The sequence below is a fragment of the Ahaetulla prasina genome, chromosome 17, assembly GCF_028640845.1.
Source record: "Ahaetulla prasina isolate Xishuangbanna chromosome 17, ASM2864084v1, whole genome shotgun sequence".
Taxonomy (NCBI): Eukaryota; Metazoa; Chordata; class Lepidosauria; order Squamata; family Colubridae; genus Ahaetulla; species Ahaetulla prasina.
The window spans coordinates 3,356,482-3,377,045 of NC_080555.1; the positions used below are offsets into that span (position 1 = coordinate 3,356,482).

General features: G+C 51.9%; 1 protein-coding gene across 3 annotated transcripts in view; it reads left to right on the forward strand.

The window, feature by feature from the left end:
- The window catches only part of EFNA3 (ephrin A3), an 85,279-nt gene that overhangs the window by 42,799 nt on the left and 21,916 nt on the right, over positions 1-20,564 (forward strand). For 2 of the 3 annotated variants that reach the window (XM_058160429.1, XM_058160428.1), the window contains exon 1: positions 2,265-2,761. The exons of the other annotated variant lie outside the window; for it this stretch is intronic. In XM_058160429.1, coding sequence (XP_058016412.1) covers positions 2,565-2,761 — 197 coding nt within the window. In that variant the 5' untranslated portion in view covers positions 2,265-2,564. Of the gene's footprint in view, positions 1-2,264; positions 2,762-20,564 lie in introns of those variants that run through there. 3 annotated transcript variants of the gene reach the window in all.

Consider the following 20,564-nt stretch of genomic DNA (forward strand, 5'->3'; position numbering starts at 1 on the left):
GAGGGATCTTGAAGCTCATCTAGTCCAACCCCCTGCTCAGAGGACAGACTTCCTGCCTGGGCAGGGGGTTGGACTAGAAGGCCTCCAAGGTCCCTTCCAACTCTGATGTTATGTTATGTAAGAGTAATGGAGTTGGGAGGGACCTTGGAGGTCATGTAGTCCAACCCCCTGCTCGGAAAACAACAGAATAACAGGCTTGGATGGTTAATCGGCTTTTCCTACGCTCGGTGGCAGGCTGGATTACATGACCTTTGAGGTTCCTTCCTTCCCTTGATTGCTCTCATATCAGGGCCTTGTCTACCCAAGACTCCAGCCAGGATATCGATAGTGGTTTATAGTTTGAACTCGGCTTGTTTCAGGACACACACACCCCAAGGTTAAAACCCAAGCTTGGCGCAATCCATGCCGTTGTCATTTACCGAAGGATAAACGGTGTTTGTTCCCCTTGTAGGGCGGACAATAAAAGTCAACATTTTCTAGCTTGGAACAAGCCCGTGAAAAAAACCCCAGGATTTTATAAGTGCGACCAACAACCTCTGGCATGTGTTTACAGAAACCAGGCTGCAACACGTCCGTCAAGGTCTTTCCCAGGCCACGTTCTGCCTTTCCCAACATTTTTCTGGGAAAGCTACCTTTCCTGGTTTGCAAAAATGCAATTTGGGGGGGACAAAATGGAGACCCTAGATGTGTTTTGGGTGGGTAGAACGAGCAGCTGTCCGGATAGCAAAAAGGGCCACAATTCCATCGGACGAGGGGAGGGGGTCCATTTGCTGTGGGGAGGGTGTTTTAATTTGGGGAAGGGGTCGGGTCTCCAAACCCCAATTTGTGTGCGAGGTGCGCCGAGCCTTCATTCGGGGGGGGGGGAATGTGTGCGTGTGTTTTTTTGATACTCGTTTTTATATATATTTTTTTTTTATTTGCGGTGTTTGTTGGGTGTCGCTTTTTATTTTCTTCTTTGGATTTTGTGCTTGGTAATAAAGTGAAACACTTGTGCAAAAAATAAACAAACCAATAAATGGAAAAAGGCGGCGAAGGGCTCAGAGCGTTGGTGCAAATACGGTGAAGTTCCCCAGAGGCCGTTATAGGCCCCCACCTGGCTGAGGCCGGCTTCTCCAACGCAGGACAAAGGTCCCACCTAGGCCTGGGGCTTTCGGCTGCATTCCTGGCGCGCCGCGTCCAATTCGGCCGCTGCTGCTCGGCGTGTTCGGGCACGGCAGGCTCCCGCCCGGTGCGAGTCTCCCCACTGGGTGGGCACAACGCAGGCGTCTGTCGCCCAGCTTCCTAGCTCAGCACTTCTGGGTGCAATGCAGAGAGAGAGGCTGGGTGGCCCAACCCTGACGCCCGGCTGCTGCTTCCCGGGATGAGGTGTCACATCCCTTGTCTTTTGCATCCTGCTTTTAGCCGGTTTGCGGCCTGCCGTGGGAGGCAGGGCATCTGCGTGGGCTCAGAGGCACTCTTGCCTTTGCCTTTCAGCCAAGATGGGAGTTGCTCTGTTCTTCCTCCCCTCTGGGTTTGTTTTTAAAAAAAATGGGGGAAAATGCGCTTTTGATGGCATGCTCAAGAGGCAGGGGCCCTTCCTCGGGATTGTTCCCAGAAACGGGAATGGTGGCGGCGAGAATGAAGCGAAGAGGATTACAAGAGAGTATCGTTGATCGATAGCTGTGCCCCGGGCCCCTCAGATAACTGGAATGCAGGTCGTCCTCGACTTCACAATGATTTGTTTAGCGACAAAGGAACCGAGGATCTTTTTTCGCCACACTTATTCACGCGATCCAAATTCAGACGCGCAGCAGCTGCCCGACTCGTTTTTATGACGGTCGTAGAGTCCCGGGCTGACGCATATTATCCTTCGGACAAGAGCCAAGTCTTGGGGGCGGGGGAAGGAAGCAAGATACACCAAAACGGGGTGGGGGGGAAATAAATTCCACCCACACCTCACTCTGCCCCAAGACATGCGGGGCTGCCCTGTTGGCTGTTAAACCGAGGACCTATCTATATCGGGGGACAGAACCCAATGGAAAAAAAGGCGGGGAAGCATTAAAAAACATCTGGAAAGGTTTAGTTGCTGTTGTTTTTTCCCCCCTGCTTGTTAGAAAAATTGGGGGGGAAGGGGCTAGAGGAGGGGGTCTCCCCCCAAAGGGGGCGTGGCCTTAAGGCCTGGCCAGACCCCCCCCTCCCTCCCTCCCTGTCCCCGCCCCTCCTTGGCTAGCTCAGCCCGCGAAGTGCGCCCTGAGCGCGCAGAGGCGCTGGCAAGAAAGCGCAGCGTGGGGAGCCCGTGGGAACCGGCGGGGGCGCGCGTCGGGATCACGAGGGGGCGGTCCCGGGCCCGGGGGCGCGCGAGGAGGAGCCGGGGCGGGCTCTGCGAAGAAGAAGAAGAGGAAGGCAAAAAAGCTTCGGCGGAGGAGGAGGAGGCGGCGGCGGCAGCATCACCATCAGCAGCGACGGGTCTCCCCGTTAAAGGCTCGTCTCGTCTCTCGGTTTCTCTTCTCTTCTCCAGTTTTGTTTTTGCGCACCGGGAACGCGGTGGCTGGGGCCCGGGGAAGCAGCAGCAGCAGCCCGGCGGGATGGCCCGGCTCTGGCTGCCTCGCCTCTGCCCGCCGCCTTCTTCTTCTTCTTCCTCCTCTTCCTCTTCCTCCTCCTCCTCCTCTTCGTCGTCGTCTCCCCCGCCGCTGCTGCTCCTCCTGCAGCTGCTGGTCCTTCTCCTGTGCCGCGGCAGCTCCGGCAACCGGCACGCGGTGCATTGGAACAGCTCCAACCCGCAGTGAGTAGTAGCCTTCCCCCCCCCCTCCACCCCCACGCCACGAAGGTTGGGGAAGGGCCGCCTGGGAGAGGGGGAGGATAATAGAAGGGATGTGGGAGGAAGATGAGGAGGAGGGTGGCTTTTAAAAAAAATAAGGGAGGGTCTTGGGGAGAGATCTGGGAAGGGTCTTGGGGGCTCTGAGAAGGGGTTTTGGGGGTCTGGGAAGGGTCTTGCAGGGTTTTGGGAAGGGGTCGTAGGGAGAGATCTGGGAAGGGGTTTTGGGAGAGGTCTTGGAAGGAGGTCTGGGAATGGGTTTTGGTGTCTGGGAAGGGGTCGCGGGGAGAGATCTGGGGAGGGGTTTTGGAGGAGGTCTGGGAAGGGGTCTTGGTGTCTAGGAAGGGGTCGTGGGGAGAGATCTGGGAAGGGGGTCTTGCGGGGTTTTTGGGAAGGGGTTTTGGGAGGGGTCTAGGGAGAGGTCTCGGTGTCCGGGAAGGAGTCTTGGGGGGGCTGGGAAGGGGCCTGCATTAAGGGACCCCAGGGTTGTGAGCTGCAGGAGGTTGCCCCCGCCATACACACACACAGACCGCCTCCTCTCCCCCCACCCTCCACCGTCCCTCTCTAGAGATTCCTCCTCGCCTGCCTCGCTCAAGCTCTTTGACAGTCCTCCCCCGTCTGGCGGCTGTCTGGACGGGGACCCCCGCCCCTTCCCTCCCCCGCCCCCACTTGCTCTATCTCCCTCCCTCCCTTTCCCCCCCCCCAAGCCCTCCATCCCCGCCAAAGTCAAGGCACGGTGGCTTCTACCAGAACTGAAGATCGGGGGAGGTTTGCAGCTGGACGGGGGCGGCAGGGATGGGAGTTGGGGGGGGTCGCTTTGCCAAAATCCATCAGTCTTTCCTTCCTTGCTTCCTTCCTTCCTTCCCTCTTCCAATCTTCTTTCCTTCCTTCCCTCCCCCCATAACCTTCCTTCCTTCCTTCCTTCCCTCTCCAATCTTCCTTCCTTCCCCCTTCCAATCTTTCTTTTTTTTTTTCTTCCTTCCCTCCTTCCTTCCGTCCTTCGGGCCGCCGGGCGGACCGGGAAAAGCCGGGAAAGACACCCAACCCCCGCCACCCCCCAGCGACCGGTGGGTTCGGGGGGGGGGGAAGCGCGGGTCGTGTGAACGCGCGCCCTTTGCTCTGCAACGGAGGAATAGTTGGGGAGGGGGCGCCGAAACTCGGGGCCCCGGCTTGGAGGCGCGTCCCCACCCTACCCCAACGATGCCTTCCAAGCGCCGGCGGGGCGGGGGACCCCCTTACCCGGGCGCGACGGGCGGGGTCTCCAGGCGGCGATCGGTGGGCTGCTTTGTGCTTCGGAGTGCGCGCGTGTCATGACCTATTTTCCCCCGGATTATTATTTTTCCCCCCTCTCTCTCTCTTTCTCTCTCCTTTCCTTCCTTCCTTCCTTCTTTCCTGGAACCCAGGCGCCACTCGAGAGTGGGTAGGTGGGTAGCAGGCTCGACCCGATCACGGGCGCACCCAGCTGCCTGGCACCCCCCACGGGGGATGTGTGGGGGAAGGGAAGAAGAACTGGGCGCTCCTGGCCTCGCTGCCACCCCTCCAGGGCATCCCGTGGCACGTGCCCAGGCAACGCCGGGCGTCCCCGGGAGGGGGGAAAATCAAAATTGGGCGAGGTTGGTTGTGTTATTTCTAGCCGGACTCTGGAGGAGAAGCGGGTAGTGCAATTGAGGGGGGGGGGGTTTCAAGGGTCGGGAATTGTCCCCCCCCCTCCCCACTGCAGGTTTCTCTCCCCGGCTGCCCCCCTCCCCTCCCCTCCCTGGCTGCCCTTGGCAAAGGTAGGTCTGCCAATCTCTCCACCTTGCCAAGCCAGATCGCCTCTTTTTCTCTCCCTCTGGCCGAAACTGGCAAAGAGCCCGTTTCTCTTCCCTGGCAAAGTCTGGCAAAAAAAAAAGAAGAGGGAGGGGAGGTTAACTTCCACACATCCAGACAATCCCCCCCCCTCGCTCACCCACCCCCCAAAAGGAGCCTGGGCGGGGGGGGGGCTTCTTCCTGCTGATTCTAGTGAAGAGGGTCCTGGGCTGGGCTCCCTAGAGGGAGGGGTGGGGGCTCCCTGCATAGGAAGGGAAGGGGGGGGTTATGTCTTGAGGGGGGGATACAAGCAGAGGGGAACTGGGGGGGACGTCCTGTTTCTAGGGTGGCTGGGAGGCTGAGCCCCCCCCCCCGCTCTTTTGAAAGGGGACGGCAGGATAAGACCCTTCCTCATTCCTTGACTTTCCAACTTTCCTTTCTTCTCTCCTCCCTCTTCTTCTTGCCACTCTCCTCCCACTGTCCCTCTCTCCTCCCTTCTTCCCTCTTTTCCTCCTCCCTCCCATTCTTTCTTTCCTTCTTTCCTTCCTCCCCCCTTCCCCCTCCCTCATTGTTTCACACGCTTTTCCTTCCTCTCATTTTCTTCCTTCCCTCCCTCCCTTCTTTCACACACTATTCCTTCCTTTCCCCTCCCCTTCTTCCTCTGTTTTTCTCACCTTTCCTCCTTCCTCCCATTTTCTTCCTTCCTTTCCTTCTTTCACACACCTTTCCTCCTTCCTCCCTTTCCTCCTTCCTCCTATTTTTCTCACCGTTCATCCTTCCACCCATTTTCTTCCTTCCTTCCTCCCTCCCTTCTTCCACACACTTTTCCTTCCTTCCTCATCCCTTAACTTCCTTTCTCCCTCCCTTTCTCTCACCTTTCCTCCTTCCTCCCATTCTCTCCTTCCTTCCTTCCCTCCCTTCCTGCTGTCTTTCTCACACTTTTCCATTCCTCCTCTTCCCACTTCTTCCATTCTATCTCCCTCCCTTTTACCTCCCTCCGTCCCTCCCTCCAGGGCAAACCATTGTTATGGGAAGCCACTTTGGTTCCCTCCCCCCCCCATTCCACCCCCCCCCCAAGGCTGCAGACTTAATTCCCATTTGGAGGGCCAGACCTTCCTCCTCCCTCCTTCCCAACCTTGGGACTCTCCCTCTCAGCCTGGCTGGGAACTCTGGGAGTTGTAGTCCAGCAGTCCCATCCATCTCAGAATCTGGCCTTCTGCATTCCCTACAAAATCACCTGGTGCCCTTCACATAGAGACCAGGTTAGATTCCTTCCTTCCTTCCTTTCTTCCTTCCTTCCTTCTCTTCTTCCTTCCTTCCTTCCTTCCTTCTTTTTCTCTCCCCTTCCTTCCTTCCATCCTTCTTTCTCTCTCCCCTTCCTTCCTTCTCTCCTCCCTCCCTTCCTTCTTTCTCTCTCCCCTTCCTTCTCTCCTTCCTTCCTTCCTTCCTTCTTTCTCTCTCCCTTCCTTCCGTCCTTCTTTGTCTCTCCCCTTCCTTCCTTCATCCTTCTTTCTCTCTCTCCTTCCTTCTCTCCTTCTTCCTTCTCTCCTACCTTCCTTCCTTCCTTCTTTCTCTCTCCCATTCCATCCTTCCTTCTGTCCTTCTTTCTCTCTCCCCTTCCTTCCTTCTCTCCTTCCTTCCTTCTCTCCTCCCTCCCTTCCTTCTTTCTCTCACCCCTTCCTTCCTTCCTTCCTTCTTTCTCTCTCCCCTTCCTTCCTTCCTTCTTTCTCTCTCCCCTTCCTTCCGTCCTTCTTTCTCTCTCCCCTTCCTTCCTTCATCCTTCTTTCTCTCTCTCCTTCCTTCTCTCCTTCTTCCTTCCTTCTCTCCTTCCTTCCTTCCTTCTTTCTCTCTCCCATTCCATCCTTCCTTCTGTCCTTCTTTCTTTCTCTGTCTCCTTCCTTCTCTCCTTCCTTCTCTCCTTCCTTCCTTCCTTCCTTCCTTCCTTCCTCCTTCCCTTCCCTGGGCAATCTTCCTCTCGCTATACAGATGGATAATGAATCAACGGTTGAAGCCATAATTTGGGGGATTGTCATGGCTGCCAAAGGAAGCCGCAGGGAACCCGATCGGGGGAGGAGGGCCGGTGAGAACAGGGCGTGGGTGGGGGCTGCACGTTATCTCTACAGCTCCATGCAGAACCACAGGAACCAAACCCCCTCCCCACCCACATGCCAGGTGAGAAGAGGGAGGTGGCACCATTCTGCCCTCTCTTTTTCGAGCCGCACAATAGTGGGCAACAGCCACCGGGCACCCCTGTCGGCGCCGTCTTTCCCAACACACCTGCCCTGGAGCTGCCAACTCCTTCCCATTTTGTCCAGGGAGAGCCAACCAAGTGGACACCATCCCTCCGTGCCAGGCTGCCCATTTGTACCCACCCTCCCCATGAAGAGCTCGGCCTGGTGTGTGTGTGTGTCTCTCTCTCTCTCCTGGCCCCGTCCATCTGTCCTTGGGCGTCCGGCTCTCACGCCCTCCACTCCGCGTCCCTCCGTTCTCTACAAATCTGGGGAACACCGTTGCCTTTGAGAATGTCCCCTGAGGCGGAAGCCCGGCGCCCATAAATTGCGCCTGTGAATTGGGCTTTTGGCGGGCACCGAACAATGGCGGAGAGAGCGCGGGAGGCGGGGGCCATATTTTTTTTTTTCCCTTCCTCAGTTCTCTTTTCATCCGCCTCGCCGGTCGAACCTTGCTAACTTGGCCTGCCGAGGACGGTTGCTAAGGAGATGCTCAGGTGAAACTCTTGCCCGTGTGCTTGGACCACCGCCGTGATGTTGAAGGCCCGCCCAGTCAGAGGTCCCCTACCTTCATTTGGGGGGACGAGACGACACCCCTGCAAAGCACCCCGGTGGCTTGCCGCAACCGCGCCGCCGCCTATCTCCTCTCAGGCCTGTTTCCTCTTCCGTGGAGATCGTCCCCACCCACCCCATCCTAGCCGGGGGGGGGGTGTCCCATCATCCCACCTCTGGCCCCTATGGTACCCTGATGCCATCGGTCCTTCCCGGCTGGCTGAAGCGCGCCAGGGAAGAAACATGGTTGCGCCTGCCGCAGAGCTGGGTTGCCGGCGCGTCGTGGATATTTATGGTGGAGCAGTGCGGCAAAGCCAGCTTCGCTGCAGCCCGGCGCCGGGTTTAAGGGTGGAATGGGTCTTTTGGGGCCAGATCTTGAAATGGGTGGGCGGGGGGGGGGGCTATAAACTCGGCTGACCTCCCTGTCTTTCTCCTGCTGCAGGACGCAAAACATTCCCCAATGGCGCGGGGTGTCTGCGAAAGACGCAAATCTTTCGGGTGCCAGAATATTTTTTTTTGTCTCTGCGCCCGGGAGAAAAAAAAAATTTTTTTTTCTCCCACCCCCTTCCTTTTTCTCCCAGACCTCTTCTTCCTTCTGGCCCCTTCCCTTCGGTTTGGGTTGGTGATTTACGGCCAACTCATGGTGGACTAACCCTTCTCAGCCAATGTGCAAAACAGTTGTGCGAGCAGCCTTTGCTCTTTGTTCTCCATCATCGCGATGGTGCCCGCATGCCCCCTTTGGGGCTGCGGATCTTCCCAAGGTTCTGCCCGTTCACGAGCCTCCATCTTTTGGGGGTGAGTGGGTCCCCCCCCTCTTCTCCTCAGAGGCCTGGAGCAGCTTCCTTGAACCCAGCTCTGCCGATTTGTGCCCCGAATCTTGCAGGGTTCATGTGGCGCACACACCTGTAGTCTGCACCAACGTTCCCCTGTAGACTGAGCCGGTCCTCGTTTTATGCCTGCGTTCCTTCCATCGGCCACGTTTCTCCCAGGCCCACGTGGGACACAGGTATAAAAGTCCATCATTTGGGGGGGCTGGTGGATCCTTTATTTCTTTTCCAGCACCCTGGAATCTTTTCCCGTATTAGATCCTCCATCCGAACCCGATCTGGCCCTTTTCCATGCCGGTATCGTAAATTAAACCTCTTTTTGTAGGAACCGCCTTTCGTGTACCGTCTGTTTCTTCCTGAATCGCGCATCCCTGGAAATCCTCCAGCTTTGAACCCGCTCCCCTAAATTGGCAGGGGAGGGGGCGATCTCTGGGTCTTGACCTTGGTGCCCCCCGAATTCTCAGAAAAGCACAACCTTCCTGATTTTAATAAGCTTGGTCCTTGCGCTCGCAACGTGCAGGGCTGTGTGTATTTCCTCTGGACAAGGGCAGATGTGACTTGGGTGTTGATGAATCCTGGAGCTAGCCAGATGCGTCTTAGGAAGCAGGAAAGGGATCTTAGGATCTCCTTCTGCAGCCCCGGGGGGGTCAGGTGTGGGCGGGGAGGAGATCTTCTCAAGAGATCAACCCTCTCTCTTCCTTTCCCTTTTAAACTTCCCACCAGTTCTACATGTGAAAAGGCATTTCGTTTGTCAATAATGCTAACAGGGACAGGAATCTCTCGCCAAGCAAGACAGGCATTAAGCGCGTCACAAACTCTCCCCCCCCCCCCCCCGCGGTTGTTAAGCGGATCGTGGCTCGTTAAGCGAATCGCCTGGGCATTAAAACGTTTTCTCCCCTCGACTTGGCTAGTTTGAAAACCGACTGAGAAGGTTGCGAATGCCGTCGGTCGCGTGACCCGGTAATTGCTACGGCTGTCCTAAATATGTACCGATGCCCAAAACGCCCGAACTCCGATCATGTGATGCTACGACGGTCGTAATGCGAAGAACCGGTCGTAAGTCGCTTTTTCCTGTGCCGTCGTAGCTTCGAATAATCGCTTAAATGTGTGGCGGTAAGTCAAGGACTAATTAGGGTTTCCAGAAATGGTCGAGCTGTCAGGGATGGTGAGTTTGTGTGTGGGGGGGTGTCTAATAACACTTTTTAGGGACACGGGGGCTCAGTGGCTAAAACGCTGCGCTTGTTGATCGAAAGGTCGGCAGTTCAGCGGTTCGAATCCCTGGTGTCGTATAACGGGGTGAGCTCCCGTGATTTGTCCCAGCTTCTGCCAACCTAGCAGTTCGAAAGCACTTAAAAAATGCCAGTAGAAAAAATAGGGACCACCTTTGGTGGGACGGGAACAGCCGTTCCATGCGCCTTTGGTGTTGAGTCATGCCGGCCACATGACCACGGAGACGTCTTCGGACAGCGCTGGCTCTTCGGCTTTGAAACGGAGATGAGCACCGCCCCCTAGAGTCGGGAACGACTAGCACATAAGTGCGAGGGGAACCTTTATTCCTTTATAACCTTAATAAGACTTTTTGCTAAATTGGGGAGGACTCGTTTTTATACAGAATAAGCTTTTTCCCCCCCCAATGCCAGTTGTAACTTGGAACAGTCACTAAGCGAACCACGGTAAGCCCAGGATTCCCAAGTTTTTCATGTTGAGGAAGAAAAAACAAAACAAAACAAAGTTTTGGTCAAGCCAGGATAAACCTGATGCTTGTGAGACCATCAGCTGATCAAAAAGCCGAAATGACACCTCTCCAGGAAGTGAACCCACAACCCACGAGATCACCACGCCTGACGCGCGCAGTGTGCCATCCTGGTCGAACCGGTTTTTATAAAATAAAATTGTCGGCTTATCAGGTTGATCCCCGGCCGTTGCAGGGCGTGGTGCGCGCCTCGAACTGGGGAAGCAGAGCCCCTGAGCATGGACAGAGAGAGAGAGAGAGAGAGAGAGAGTGCGGCCCTTTTGGGGAGCAATCCAGTATCTCCTGCATGGGAGGAAAGCCTTGCCTTGCCAAATTATTTTTCCATTTTCTTATCTTTTTTTTTTTCCTTCTTCTTTTTTTCAACACACCCTTCCTTAGGACAAGCTGTTATTTCTAGAATGATTCAGAACCGATGAGCGGATCCTGACATTCAAAAAGAGGCACGTGATAAGAAAGGGGGGAAAAATGTCTTGTTTTCATGACATGACAAGCTATTATCAAAAAGACGGAAGGCGGTCTCTCTTCCCCCCTCCCTTTCTATTTCCCACCCCCCCCAAAAAAATCTGCCTTTTCTGCAAGCTGAAAAAAAAACCCCGCAAAACACATGACAATCCCTTCTCTCCCATCGGGAGTCGATTCTACTCCAGAGTTTTGGGCTCTTAATAGGAAGCGTTTTTTTTAAAGAAAAGAACAGCTTTATATTTTTATTTTTTTATTCCCTCCGCCTCCTCCTCCTCCTCCTTCTCTCCTTCCTCTCGTCTTCGCTTTCCTCTCCGAAAACCAATTTTCAAGGAAATTTTGCAAAGCAGGGAAGGAAAAAAACAACAAACAAACCAACCCCCAAAAAGAGCCATAATGCAAATAAAATAAAATAAAATAAATGATCATAAGGCCCGGAGAAATCGAAAAAAGGCAATTTTGAATGGTGAATTTCATTCTTCCTTTCGCTATTATTAAGAGGGGTATTATTTTGATGCCGGGCCGCTCGCGGGGGTGGGGGAACCGGGCATGTGTGGATGGCAAATTAAAGCTCACACAGGAACACTCTTATTGCATATAAATATAAATACCTCTATGCTTCCGAAGAGAATTGGATGGTGGAATAGCATCCCTGCGCTTCTAAAAAAAAAACGGTCCAGATAAGGAGAGGTATTTTGGCTGCTCTTTTGAAAGACCCCCTCCCCAAATTCAATTTCTGCAGAGAAGGTGTATATGTGTGTGTCACACGCGCCCCCTCCCTGATGGAGAGGGTCTTTTTCTTCTTATCTTAATCGTCTTTAGAATTAAGCAAAATCCTATTAACCTCGCTGGCCCCTCACCGAATCTTGTCCCCTCCCTCTCTTTCTCTCTCTCTCTCTCTCTCTCTCCCTCTCTCCCCCCCTTCCTTTTTCTCTGTCCTTCTCTCTCTCTTTCTGTTTTTCTTTTTCTTTCTGTCTTTTTCTCTCTTTCTCTGTCTCCCTCTCTTTCCCTCCCGCTCTCTCTCTCTATCTTTCTCTCCCCCTCTCTCTTTTTCTCTCTTTCCTTCTATCTCTTGTTTCAGTTTCTCTCTTTTCTCTCTGTCTTTTTCTCTCTTTCTCTGTCTCCCTTTCTTTCCCTCCCTTCCTCTCTCTCTATCTCTCTCCCTCTCTCTCCTTTTTCTTCTTTCTTTCCTTCGTTTTCTTTTTTTCTCTTTCTCTGTCTCCCTCTCTCTCTCTCGTTCTTTCTTTCTTACTCTCCCTCTCCTTCCCTCCCTCTCTCTTTTTCTCTCTTTCTTTCTCTGTTTCTTTCTTTTTTCTCTGCCTTTCTCTGTCTTTCGTTCTTTCTTTCTTTCTCTCTCTCTCTTCCCCTTCTTTCTCTTTTTCTTTCTCTCTTTCTCTCTCTCCCCTCTCTCTCTCTCTCTCATTCTCTGTCTCCTCCCGCTTTCTTTCTTTTTCTCTCTCTTTCCCTCCCCCCCCCCGGTCTTTCTTTCTCTCTCTTTCTGTTTTTCTTTTTCTTTCTGTCTTTTTCTCTCTTTCTCTGTCTCCCTCTCTTTCCCTCCCGCTCTCTCTCTCTATCTTTCTCTCCCCCTCTCTCTTTTTCTCTCTTTCCTTCTATCTCTTGTTTCAGTTTCTCTCTTTTCTCTCTGTCTTTTCTCTCTTTCTCTGTCTCCCTTTCTTTCCCTCCCTTCCTCTCTCTCTATCTCTCCCTCTCTCCTTTTTCTTCTTTCTTTCCTTCGTTTTCTTTTTCTCTTTCTCTGTCTCCCTCTCTCTCTCTTTCTTTCTTACTCTCCTCTCCTTCCCTCCTCTCTTTTTCTCTCTTTCTTTCTCTGTTTCTTTCTTTTTTCTCTGCCTTTCTCTGTCTTTCGTTCTTTCTCTTTTTCTCTCTCTCTCTTCCCCTTCTTTCTCTTTTTCTTTCTCTCTTTCTCTCTCTCCCCTCTCTCTCTCTCTCTCATTCTCTGTCTCCTCCCGCTTTCTTTCTTTTTCTCTCTCTTTCCCTCCCCCCCCCGGTCTTTCTTTCTCTCTGTCTGTCTGTCTGTCTGTCTGTCTGTCTGTCTGTCTCTGTCCCTCTCGGGAATGGTGTGACTGGCCAGGACCTCAGTTTAAGACGGCTGCGTCTTTGGCCTCCCCTTCCAGCCACGCTCCTGCCTTCCATTCAATATCTGGAATTGGTTTATAAATCAGATTTGCCGGATTGTGCTGCGGTTTGTGAGACCCGGCGATATTTCCCGGCTCTGGCATGAAATATATTCTGGAGATGGATGGAGAATTTTGGAGGCTAAGACTTTAAACCTGCTTTGGCTGTATCCTCCAATTTACACTTCCAAAATCATTCTTCCCCACCCCTTATTTTGGGGGCCATTTTCCACTGCCCCCCCCCCGATGCTCCTAAAAAGAAGGACAGCCCCTCCAACAGTTTAGCCACACCCCTTGCTTCATGCAGCTCCTCCCACTTGTGTTCCCCTCGCCCGCTCAGAAGAGGGGCAGCCCCAGACCCATTTCCCCCAAGTCTCAGCATTACTTTGACCCCCCTACCCCATCTTTCCCCCCACCCACCCACCCACCTGCCATTTCCGCTAATCCCGGGCTTACGGCCGCCGTTGAGCTCAACACTTCCGTCACTAAGCGAGACATTTAAGTGAGTGTTGCGCCCCATTTTACGACTCTCCTGTCTCCCGTTCTCTGCCGTTGCTAACTTCGTCGCGCGGTCGTTGAGCGAACCCGTTTGACTTGGCTCGTCAGACGGTTGCGATACCCCCGCTCCCCGGGACGCTGCGAAAGCGTCGTAAGTACGAGTCAAGTTGCCGAGCGGTCCGAATTTTGATCGCCCGACCACGGGGAAGGAGGCTGCAACGGTCGTTCTGAGTGAAACACGGTCCTAAGCTCCCCCCACCTTTTTTCCCCCCTCCCCCACAGCGCCGTTGAAAACGTCAAGCGGTCACTAAACGAACTGTCGTAAGTCGAGGACCGTTTGACAAAACACACCCATTTTCCCAAGCTGGATCCACGAGTATCAAAGGCAACGAGGAAGCTGCAAAGGAGTTAACCAGGTTTAGGGAGCGAGGAATCGGTTTCTCCAGATGCATTCTGGGAATTTTGACCCTATCCGGGGTCTTGTTTGAACCGGGATTCCTCCTGGTTGTCTGGATCTGCCATTTAACTCCGATGCACCAGCTGGGTAACTGATCCAGAGGAGGTTCCCCCCCCCACCCCCCATTTAGGGATCCTTGTTTGCCAGTCTTGTTTTCTCTTTTCTGCATCCTGGCTTGTTGGCGCGTTGCCGCCCTGTCCTTTTCTGACCTGCTCTGCCCTCTTCGCGGTTTGCTCAAAAGCCTCTCTCGCCAGCAAGCAATGGGGAAGGGAGGAAGAATTGGTGGTGGTGGGGACTCTGGACCCCAGGCTCTTCTCTCCCCCTTCCCTTCCTCCGGGGACTGAGTCCCCAAAGCATCGCCAGGTAGATGCATATAATCGCTTTACCTGTTGGGTCTTGGCCTGGCGCCTTTGCGTGGAGAAGCAGCTGCTGCTGAGGGACCCATATGATCTGGTTCCCTGCTTAACACACACACACAAACACACACACACAAACACACACACACACACACCGGAGCAGCCCCAAAGGTGTGAGAGCAAGAACGAGAGAAAGGAACCTGTGGGTTCCTGTGGAGGGTGGAAGTTCAACAGGTCCTGGTTTGCCCCTCCTGATAGGCTGCAAGAAAGCCCTTTCGTTTGTTTTATCTTTTATCTTCCTTCCTTCCTTCCTCTCCCTCCCTCCTTCCTTCTCTACCTCTCGCCTTTCTTACACAACTTTCTTCTCCTTTTTCCTTCCCTTTTTTTTCTTTCTTCCATCCTTTTTCCTTCCATCCATCTTTCTCCTTCCCTCCCTTCTTCCCTTCTTCATCTATTTACCTTCCCTTTTTCTTTTTTTCCCTTTCCCTTTCTTCCTCTTTTCTTTCCTTCCTTCTTCCTTCCTCCCTTCCGTTCTTTCCCTTTCCTTCCCTTCATCCATTTACTTCCTTCCCTTCTTTTCTCTCTCTCCTTCCTTTCCTTTTTCCTTTTCTTTCTTTTCCTTTCGTTCTCTTTTCTTTCCTTCCTTCCATCCTTTCCTTTCCTTCCCTTCTTCATCCATTTACTTCCTTCCCTTCCCTTCTCTCTCTCTCTCTCCTTCCTTTCCTTTTTCCTTTCCTTTCTTTTCCTTTCGTCCTGTTTTCTTTTCTTCCATCTTCTTCCTCCCTTCCATCCTTTTCCTTCTTCATCCATTTTCTTCCTTCCTTCTCTCTCTCTCTTCCTTCTCCTTTTCCTTTCCTTTTCTTTTCCTTTCGTCCTCTTTTCTGTCCTTCCATCTCTTCCTCCCTCCCTTCCTTTCCCTTCCCTTCTTCATCAATTTACTTCCTTCCTTCCTCTCTCTCTCTCTCCTTCCTTTCCTTTTTCCTTTCCTTTCTTTTCCTTTCGTCCTGTTTTCTTTTCTTCCATCTTCTTCCTCCCTTCCATCCTTTTCCTTCTTCATCCATTTACTCCCCTCCCTTCTCTCTCTCTTCTTCCTTCTCCTTTTTCCTTTCCTTTCTTTTCCTTTCGTCCTCTTTTCTGTCCTTCCATCTCTTCCTCCCTCCCTTCCTTTCCCTTCCCTTCTTCATCAATTTACTTCCTTCCCTTCCCTTCTCTCTCTCTCCTTCCTTTCCTTTTTCCTTTTCTTTCCTCCATGGGCAGGCGAGCCAGACTGGATGTCCTTTGCCTGTCTTGGGTTATTACAGCTCCCATCATCCCCAACCCACCTTCATGTTGTTGTTGTTGTTATTTTTGTTTTTAATCTGCTTTGGGGGAAACTGGGTGTCCTGGCTGCTTAGCCCAAAGAGATCAGAAATAGGGAAAAAAGAAAGAAAAACAAACTCGGAGCCAAGTTTCTGTTTTGCTTCTGCTCCTGGGCCAAAAGTTTCAGGTTTCTATCCCACGTACTTTTGACTCTTTCTTTTCCTCCACCTTCCTTTCGCTGTTTTCCTGTAACATTGTGCCATTCAGACAACCCAGGGCGAGGACTAATGTATTGTGTGCATGCGCTTCTGGTAACCCCTGGTTGGGGAGGGGCTGGGGACAGAAATGTTTCAATAAAACAAACCTAAATTAATGAATTCCTTAGCATTGCTACCATCGGGAGAAGCTCGAGTTGTAAATTCACGCCTGCGAGTTCACGAAACCGCAGCATCGCCTTTGGTTTGGGTGTGAAACGCAGCCACTCTGGTTTCTGCGGGAGGACGCGGACCGATGGTGGCTTGCACGATGGGGTAGACTTCACCGATGGTGGCTTGCGCAAGAGAAGGCAGCCAGGAACAGTTTGCACGATGGGGGGCTTGTACGATTGCGGTTTGCATGGGAGAGGCGCAGCCGATGGGGGCTTGCGTCCTGGGGCAGCTTGCACAGAAGAAGCCAGTGGATGGTGGCTTGCACGAGGAGAGGCAGTTGACGGTGGCTTGCACGAAGGTGGCTTTGCGCAGGAGAGTTCTCTTGATGGTGGTTTGCACCATGACAGCTTGCACAGGAGAGGTCCAGTGAGGATGGCTTGCTCTACAGCGGCTTGTGCAGGAGACGCCAGCCAATGTTGGTTTATAGGACTGCAGCTTGTGCAGAAGAATTCACCAATGGCGGCTTGCACAAGAGAGGCCAGCCGACGGTGGCTTGTAGGATGGCAGCTTGTGTAGGAGACCTCACCGATGGCAGCTTGCACGGGAGCGGCCAGCCGATGGCGGCTTGCACGAGGCCACCTTGCACGCGAGAGAAACTAGCCCACCGCAGAGCGCTCAAGAAGCCAACTCTCTTCCTAAAACTGGGGTTTATCGGGAGTCCCCGAACAAGAAGAGGCGGCCTCGTAATTTGATCCATGAGAAGATCATCACCTGCTCTCCTGTTCCTCCCCCAGTTTCAAGAGGGATTAGAGATTTAACGCCAGGGGTTCAAGGACTTGTCCTTCTGAACAGCAGGGAACATCCTCCCCCTCCCCAATTTCTAAAAGTGGGGCGGGGAGGGCTGGAGAGAAGATGCCTGTTGCTGGATCAGACCCCTGGCACAAACTGAGCATCAGCCTCAAACTGAATCAGCAAAGAGGGTGGGAAGGGTGGGCGGGTTTTGACTTAATCCAGATTAACCCTAGGTTAGAGATTAAAGGGGCTTTCCCCCTGCAGCTTTCTTAATCCTGTTAAAGGCTGCCTTCTCTTCTCCGCCTTTCCTTTCTCCTTCTTCTCTTCCCCCTGGTCCCCCACCACTTCTCTCCATTTGCAAAGCCGGCCAGGCCTGGGGAAACCCGTTTTTTTGGAAAGCGCTTTTTAAGAAAATGTATTAGTCAGAAAACAAAGGTGCTACCCCCATTCCTGGTTTTATTTTTAATTTAATTTAATTTATTTTTGGGGGGGGCCACTATAGATGCACACACACACACACAGCTCTGCTGCTACGATCCAATGTAGATTGCGGCTTCTCACAAACCAGGTGTTGTGTTGTGACGCGCGACATTTCAGGATGGTGTCTTTGGCTGGGACCAAATTAAAATATTGTAGTGTAGCCGTGAGCATTTTTTAATGAATTCCTTCCTTCCTTCCTCCCTCTCTCCGTCTCCTTCCTTCTTTCCTCCCTCCCTTCTTTCTTACCTTCTCTCCTTCCTCCCATTCTGTCCTCCCTCCCTCCCTCCCTTCCTTCTCTCTTATCCTTTCTTCCCCATTCAATCTTCCTTCCTTCTTTCCTCTCTCCGTTCTTATACCTTCCCTCCTTCCCTTCATTCTGTCCTTCCTTCCTTTCTTCCTTCCTTCTTTCTTCTTTCTCTCTTATCCTTCCTTCCCCCTCCAATCTTCCTTCTTTCTTTCCTCCCTCCCTTCTTATACCTTCTCTCCTTCTTCCCTTCATTCTGTCCTTCGCTCCTTCCTCCCATTCCTTCCTTCCTTCTTTCCTCCCTCCCCTTATACCTTCCCTCCTTCCCTTCATTCTGTCCTTCCTTCCTTCCTTCTTTCCTCCCTCCCTTCTTATACCTTCTCTCCTTCTTCCCTTCATTCTGTCCTTCGCTCCTTCCTCCCATTCCTTCCTTCCTTTCTTCTTTCCTCCCTCCCCTTATACCTTCCCTCCTTCCCTTCCTTCCTTCCTTCCTTCCTTCCTTCCTTCCTTCCTTCCCCCTCCAATCTTCCTTCCTTCTTTCCTCCTTCCCTTCTTATACCTTCTCTCCTTCTTCCCGTTCTGTCCTTCCCTCCTTCCTTCCCTTCCTTCCTTTCATCCATCTTCCACCTGTTTTCCTTCCTTCTTTGTCTATGTCTTTGTCTCCCTCCCTCCCTCCCTTTTTCTTTTTCCTTCTTTCCTTCCCTTCATCCAGGAAAAAGAAGATCAACCACAACTCTCAATATTTTTTGCAAACTTTAAATTCCACGTTTTATTTTGCACGAACCGAAGGGCTCTTTTTTTTTTTTTTTTAACCCGTAATACCCAAAAGGACAGAACATAGCTCCATCCAGGCCTAGGAAGCACACTGTATCCTGGTTTGCCCCACGATGCTCGGCTTTTCTTCACCTAATCGTGGTTTGCTGAGTAAAACGCCCGAATCGCAATAAGCCAGCAAGCCTGGCTTACCAACCACAACGTCAGGGCGTGTCCACAAACTGGCTCCCAAGGCGAAACCATCATCTTGCGGTTGTATGAATGAGTAAAAATACCGGTTCCTGGGAAAGAGGCAATAACGCAGACCCATATGTCTGTCTGTGGTTTGCTTTGTTAGCGTCTCCTTGTCAAACCCGTCGGGTTTTTTTCCTTGCTTTTGAGTATCACGATGGCCAGTTGGGCAACAAGGCGGAAAAAAATTGCTTATTGGAATTCAGCAAATCTGTTTCTTTGATACTGGCAGGTGCCGGTTTAGCTCATTAACCACGATTCGTGGTTTGACAGGGAGCCGAACTGGGTCTATTGGGACTCTTGTCAAAGCGGAGGAATCTATGGTGGGCTGAATTGGGGTGTAAATTAAGATTAAGTTCAGCTAATTTCCAGGGTTCAGAGGAGACCTTTGCAAATGATTTGGTTGTCTGTATATCTGTTTCGTTTTCAGTCCTCGACAATCTTTTCATTGCAGTCCTCGACTTACGATCACAATTGAACCCAGGATTTATGTTGCTAAGTGAGACATTTGTTATCTGAGTTACGTCCCCTTTGACAACCTTTCTCCCCACGCACCCCCCCCCCCGTCGTTAAACGAATCGCCGCCATTGTTAAATCAGTCACACGATTGTCCCTGGCTTTGCTTGTCAGATCTGGGACTGCAACCGTCATAAGTATGAGTCAGTTGTGAAGCATCTCACTTTTGATCATGGCTGCAAAATCGGGCAGGGATTCACTTAAAAACCGCCTTGCTTAGCGACGAAAATTCTGGTTGTTAAAAAGCCTTCCGTAAACAAAACTAAAATAGCCACCCCTGCTGAATTTCAGTGCAATTCTTCAGTCTGTCCCCAAATTGTTGCTTTTTAAAAAATTATTATTAAGGTCCCTGTGCTAAAAAGCCAACAAAAATAAACAAATGAAAAATAAAATACAGCGACATCCTCGACTTTTAACGGCCAAAACGGAGGCTGAAAATTGATGCGGCTAAGCGAGAAACTCGTCGGGGGGGCCCGTTTGACGATGTTTCGCTGCCGTCGTTCCATCCGTCACGTGGTCGTTAAGTGGATCCAGCTTTCCTTCCCCCCCCCCTCCACTTGGCTTGCAAGAGGAGATCACACGGCGGTCATAAATGTGAGTTTTAAATGAAATAAACAAACAGAGAAAGGACAGCTTAGGAGGAAGGGTCTCCCTACCAGCCAAGTCAGAATTGCAAGCTTGGAGCCCCCTGCCCCAAAACCTTCACCCTGCGAAACAAGACGCGTCTTTGCCCGGAGGCATGTGCAAAGTGGGTTTTTCTTAAAAACTCTGGCGCATCTGGAGCGCCGGGGTTGCAACACGGGGAGATGTCCCTTGCGCAATTTGCACTCGGGGCCCTTTTCTGTTGGCGGAGACAAAGCAGGACCTGTTAGCCCAGATCGTGGGAAGCGGGGCGTGGAGCTGTGAACCCCGTTTTTGGCAGGAAGAGGCCAAGCCAGCACCGCCCTCCCTCCCTGTGGGCAAGGCAGCTCGGTAGCTGAGCGTGTGACACACAGCATCTTCGGCTGAGTATCCTTATTATACTACAGCGGATTTCCACCGTCGTAGGTGTGAAAAGAAATGTATCCCTCCCTCCCACGGCTGCAGAAGAGAAAACTGGCCTTTCGAGAATGCAAAGAGGGGTTTCTGAGCACGCGCAGAAGGCCGGCACACAAGACAAAACTGGAAAGCCGAGCTTGGCGTGTCGAGAGTGCAAAAGGAGAGGGGTTTCTGAGCACGCGCAGAAGGCTCTTTGGGCGTCTATACCGGTCTCTTTGGATTGCTAGAAACATGTCTCAAAGCTTGGGTCATAATTATAATCCTGCCTGGGCCTTGTAGTCAATTGTTGGATCTCGCCCTGCCTTTGGCAAGAGCGACGATTGAGCGCCCCATCCAGAAAAAGGGGGGGGCGGTGGACCCCAAAAATGGAGGGCTGCCCATCCTGCAAACCGGTCTGTCAGCTCATCCTGAAATTCAGAGCGGTTTCCGAAGTTGTTTTCCTCTCTTGACTAGTCTGGAGTTGAAAATGTCCATAGAATCCGTACCCAAGCATCTCTAAGCAGGAAGGGATATTCCCATCATGCTTTGCTTTCAGCCAGGCTTGCTTTCCTGCCTGCTATTAACAGCCGGGAGGGGTCCTTATCTATCTATCTATCTATCTATCTATCTATCTATCTATCTATCTATCTATCTATCTATCTATCCTCTCATCTATCTAGCTAATCTCTATTATCTTTCTCTCTTGTCTATCTGTCTGTCTGTCTATCTATCTATCTATCTATCTATCTATCTATCTATCTATCTATCTATCTCTATATCAGTCTATAACTATCTGTATCATTTTCTATCTATCTATCCTCTATCTATCTATCTTTATCTTTATCTATCATTCAACCTATATCTAACTATATTATTCTCTATTTTAATCATTATCTATCTATCTTTCTCTCATCTATTTATCTATCTATCTATCTTTATCATTCTCTATCCTCTATCAATCTATCTATCCAGTGGTGGGATTCAAATAATTTAACAACC